General features: G+C 38.4%; 1 protein-coding gene across 1 annotated transcript; it reads left to right on the forward strand.

Annotated features, from left to right (window-relative positions):
- The first annotated feature begins 899 nt into the window (after positions 1 to 899).
- LOC132901193 (olfactory receptor 52B2-like) lies at positions 900 to 1,850 on the forward strand. The gene has a single exon (XM_060943532.1). It carries the CDS (start codon positions 900 to 902, stop codon positions 1,848 to 1,850), a length of 951 nt encoding a protein of 316 aa, XP_060799515.1.
- The last annotated feature ends 3,235 nt before the right edge of the window (positions 1,851 to 5,085 follow it).

The following is a 5,085-nucleotide window of genomic DNA, read 5'->3' on the forward strand; positions in this document are numbered from 1 at the left end:
ACTGCATGAATCCATATACCCAACCAGCCTTGCGTCAACAGTCCAGTTCGGTGGGTGTGGTGGAATGGTGTGGGGATTATTTTCTTGGCACAATTTGGGCCAATTAATACAAATCAGTCATCTGTTCATGGGCACAGTTTACTCATCTTCTGATGGCTACTTCCAACATAATAATGCACTATGTCACAAGGTAACAGCCATATCAAGCTTGTTTCATGAACATGCCAATGAGTTCAGTGCTATTCACTGGCCTTACCAATCTGAATTCAAACAGGAGATTTGCAGCATGAAAATGCACCAGAAAAATCTGCAGGAATTGTCTGATGTGATCATGTCAACATGGACCAGAAACTCAAAGGAACATCTCTTCAAATCCATGTCATGAAGAATTGAGACTATTTTAAGAGCAAAGGGAAGCCCTACCCAGCATTAGTGTAGTGTTCATAAAGTGTTCAGTGAGTGTACAAGTTAACATTTAAAAACAAATACATTTAAATAAACTGCAAGTTAAAATTTCAGACACTTTAAAGAATACAAAGCAACTTCGAAGAAAATCAGTCAGTCATTCTGATTGTTTAATTCCTTCTCTCATAAGATTCACATATGTTAACTTATTGTGCTAATGTTTGTGGACAGAGCTTCTTCTGTCAAGCTATACATCTTATGGTTATGAGAAGATTCAAGGTGCTAATATTCTCTGGTGGCTTATGAGTAACATGCATCATCTTGGGAGGATAGAAATGGATATAAATGGGCCATATCATTCCCCTCTATTCACATAATTGGATCTTTTGCCAGGTGAGTCTGAGGCCAAAGTCACTGTAAATGAAAGGGGGGGGGGGGGATGCACACTGCTAAATTGATAACACCTTTCTGTTTTCTTCTCCTGCAGGTTGTGAATGGAACAACTATTTTACAACACCACATTCAGTTTCAACCTTCAAATTGCCAGATTTGATGTCCCTCCTCAAGCCATTTATCCTGTTTTTATCACTGGAGCTCTGATCTATTTGTTTGCAGTATTCTGTAATGTAATAATTTTAGCATTGATTGTTACCCAGCAAAGCCTTCATAAGCCAATGTTTTACATTTTGTTCAGCCTTCCTTTGGCAGATTTAATGGCAATTACATGTGCCTTGCCCAGAGTGCTTCTGGATATTGTAACCCAGACAAATATGGTCTATTATCCAACATGTGTCCTGCAGGGGGTTTTGCTTCATTCCTATGGAGGTAGTGTACTTTTTATCCTGGCAGCCATGTCATTTGATCGCTACATCGCAATATGCAAGCCACTGAGGTATAACTCTATCATGAGTCCATACACAGTTGGTGGTGTGATAGCTCTGGCTTGGGGCCTTGACATTTCCATGATTGTTGTGTTGTTTGCTCTTCAGGCAAGATTTCCAAAATGTAACACAATCATTTTTAATGTGTATTGTAGCAATAGTGCACTGTTAAGTCTTTCGTGTGGTGGTGACTTTACTGTGAACAATGTTTATGGATTAACTATAACTGGAGTTATGCAGGGCATTAGTGTGACTATTCAATTATTCTCCTATGTACAAATTCTTAAAGCCTGTCTTTCCCACACACAAACTAATGTCAGAAGTAAGGCTGTAAACACATGTTTAGCACAGATAATTACCTTTGTTCTGTATGAAATAGTTTCTACCTTTACCATAGTTTCATATCGTTTTCAGAATATACCACCCAATGCACGCCAAATATGTGGTTTGATGATTTTCACCATTCTTCCAATTATTAATCCAATTATATATGGAATGAAAACAAGAGACATTAGAAATTCATTTGTCATAGTGCTGAAAAAACAAAAGGTGGCATTTACATAACTTTTTTTTCCCCAAAAATTGTGACTAAACATTACATTCAATTCAGTTACGTGGACTTGTTAAAATATAACCAATTGCAATCATCGAAGGTGTTTTCTTCAAATGTTTAATTCAAACTAATATACAAAAAAAAAATTATGGATTTTTCTGCACAATATAAATTCTGAAAGACTTATTTGATCTAAATTTCACTTATGTTATCTCAGAAAATATTTGTGAAAATGAAATGCCTCACATGTAACCAGGCCTGCTGATGGGGGGGACAAACGGGTATGTTGTCCCGGGCCCAGGAATGGGGAGGGCCCAGAACTGGGCTCTCATGAAGTTGCGATTATTTTATTTCATTTCAAAATGTGTTGATTTGGGGGAGAAATGTGCTATATTTGCATTCAATAAATGATTTCTAGATCTTTTGCCTTTATTGTCTTTGAAAAAGGTGTCAAGAACCCCCTACCACCCCTAATGCAAAAATGGTTTGGTCTGACTCTTTGATTAAGGGGAAAAAAACGACATCGTTCGATCATAGCGCTTCCACAATCAGCGTGCGTGCCATTTGCCAACATGCACAAGTCAGGAGCACAGAAAAGAAAAGAGAAAAAGAGAGGAAGAAACCAAGAGACTCAGGGGCTCACTGCATAAATATTTTAAAAAAGATTCGGATGATGCAGCAGGTACTAGCAAAGGCAGTGGGGCAGCTGAGCCAGGTAAGACAGCCAACTTTTTCCAGCCCCGTAAAGTAACCCCAACCAAGGCACACGCGGCACGCAATTCATTTTACAAACGAGGGGAGAGCAAGTCACACTGAACACCATATCAAACGCACAGGGCATTGAATCATTTCATAACCACAACGGCTTAATAGAATAGAATAGAATAGAATAGAAAGCCTTTATTGTCATCACACAGAGTATAATGAGATTCAGAGCTGCTCCATAAAGTGCACACACACATAGAATAAAAAGAAAAGGTATGTACAATATACAATATACAAAAACTACTATTGAACTACTATCTACTATATACAGACACATTTATATAGGTCCTGCATGGAGAATACACCCAAGACAAAGCACAGTAAATAAAACCTTAAGGGCAAGTAAAGTGGCTGATAGTAGCAGCATCCAGTGGTGTACAACCATGTGTAACATTATAATTACAGTTCAAGTATATTGGCATTATAATTACAGTATATATACACACACACACACACACACACACACACACACACACATATATACACACACATACATACACATATATATATATATATATATATATATATATATATATATATATATATATATATATACAGTTCAAGTATATTGGCATCAATACTCCAGTAGTATAAGTAAAGTGGCTAGTGATAGCAGCATTCAGTGATAAGGTGACATTTGTATTGACAGTGCAAAAAGACATGATGCAATACACACACACACACACACACACACACAAGCATACACAAAGTTACATTTTGAACAGTTCACAGGTAGGCCAGTTCTCAAAGCACCAGTTCCTCAGTGCAGACTGGAGTTGAGTATGGTGACTGCTTTAGGAAAGAAGCTGTCCCTGAGTCTGTTTGTTCTGGCCGGTATGGACCTGTATCGCCTGCCAGAGGGTAGCAGGTTGAACAGATGGAAGCCAGGGTGGGTGATGTCCCTTATGATGTTTTTTGCTCTGTTCAGACATCTAGAGTTGTAGATGTCAGTTAAGGAAGGCAGAGGGCTGCCGATGATCCTTTGTGCAGTGTTGGTCACCCTCTGCAGCCTCTTCCTGTCAGCCACTGTGCAGCTAGAGTGCCACACTGACACTGCGTAGGTCAGCAGACTCATATATCTGATTGAAGCTAAGAATATTCACATTAGCCCGCAATCATATCCCGCCGTTTCTCGAGCGGTGTGTTCTTCTCTGCTTTTCACACTGGACAGTACACACGCACGCACAACAAAAGTCCGGCGCATTGCATTTCGCACCTGAATAGTTGCAGACTACGGAAATGTTAAAACTGTAAAAATGTTGAAATGCTAAAATGAAATGGTTGTAGACCGGTTGAATGGTTTTTGAATACCTGTCATTTAAGGGTTGGAGTGAGTAGAGACTGGGATAAGCAGTGATGGGAATAACGGCATTAGAAATAAACGGCATTACTAATGGCATTACTTTTTTTAGTAACGAGTAATCTAACTAATTACTTTTTACATCGTTATAACGCCGTTCCCGTTACTTACAATAAAATATTATGCGTTGCTTTATTAAAGCTGTTTTCATCTGGCAAGCTGCTCGTTCAGCCTTTCTTTACTCTGCTTTCGTGTGGGGCGGGGAGACATGAGACAATGGCACAGTAAGCCAATCAGAGTAGATTTGGACAACATACGTAGGTAGGCCACGCCTACTGCACTGCTCACTCTTTCAATCGGAAGACACAGCGATGGCGAGCAGTCAGCCCAACACTGCACTTTCACATTGGAAATACAGCCATTACTTTTCATTACTTGAAATAAAAGGCAAAAATGTCTACGTGCAATGCACATTATGTCGAGGAACAAAACATTTGTCCTCGTCAGTGGCCAGTAATTAGTAACAATTTTAATAACTACAAAAATATTTTAAATTTGATAGATGTCTTATCTCACATTGTCCCACAAAAATATAGAGTGTAGATAATGTTACTAATTGGTTCTGTTAAGTGTCCATTTCAGTCATTAAACACATTTAGCATTCACTTTTATTATGATTACACTAATTGAATTTGATTTTTTTTTGAGGGGGAACAAAATGTAACAGAATAATTAATTTCCCTGGTAATTAGTTAATTTTATGACAAAGTAACTCCGTTACTAACTCAGTTACTTTTTGGGAAAAGTAACTAGTAACTATAATTACTTTTTGAAAGTAACGTGCCCAACACTGGGGATAAGAGAGGTGGGTGTGGGTTGGCCCGGGGGGGCATTCAGAGCATTTTGTCCTGGGCCCAGCCAAAGCTGTCAGTGGCTCTGCATGTAACTCAGATCTGTGTGTGTTCATAAACAAGGTATAAAAATGAAAATGTAGCTTTCTTTATAAATTACATTTTAAAGGTCATAGGCAATGGTCGGAGGTGAAACGTAGAATATCAACTTTATTGTCTAGAACAACAACCCAAAAAGTGACTTCAATCTTCCTAGTGTCTAATTGGTACCCTAAAATTGAAAACGGTTAAAAATATACTGTTTTGCCCAATTTCCGAAGGTTTGTTTAC

The sequence above is a fragment of the Neoarius graeffei genome, chromosome 17 (genome assembly GCF_027579695.1).
Source record: "Neoarius graeffei isolate fNeoGra1 chromosome 17, fNeoGra1.pri, whole genome shotgun sequence".
Lineage (NCBI taxonomy): Eukaryota > Metazoa > Chordata > Actinopteri > Siluriformes > Ariidae > Neoarius > Neoarius graeffei.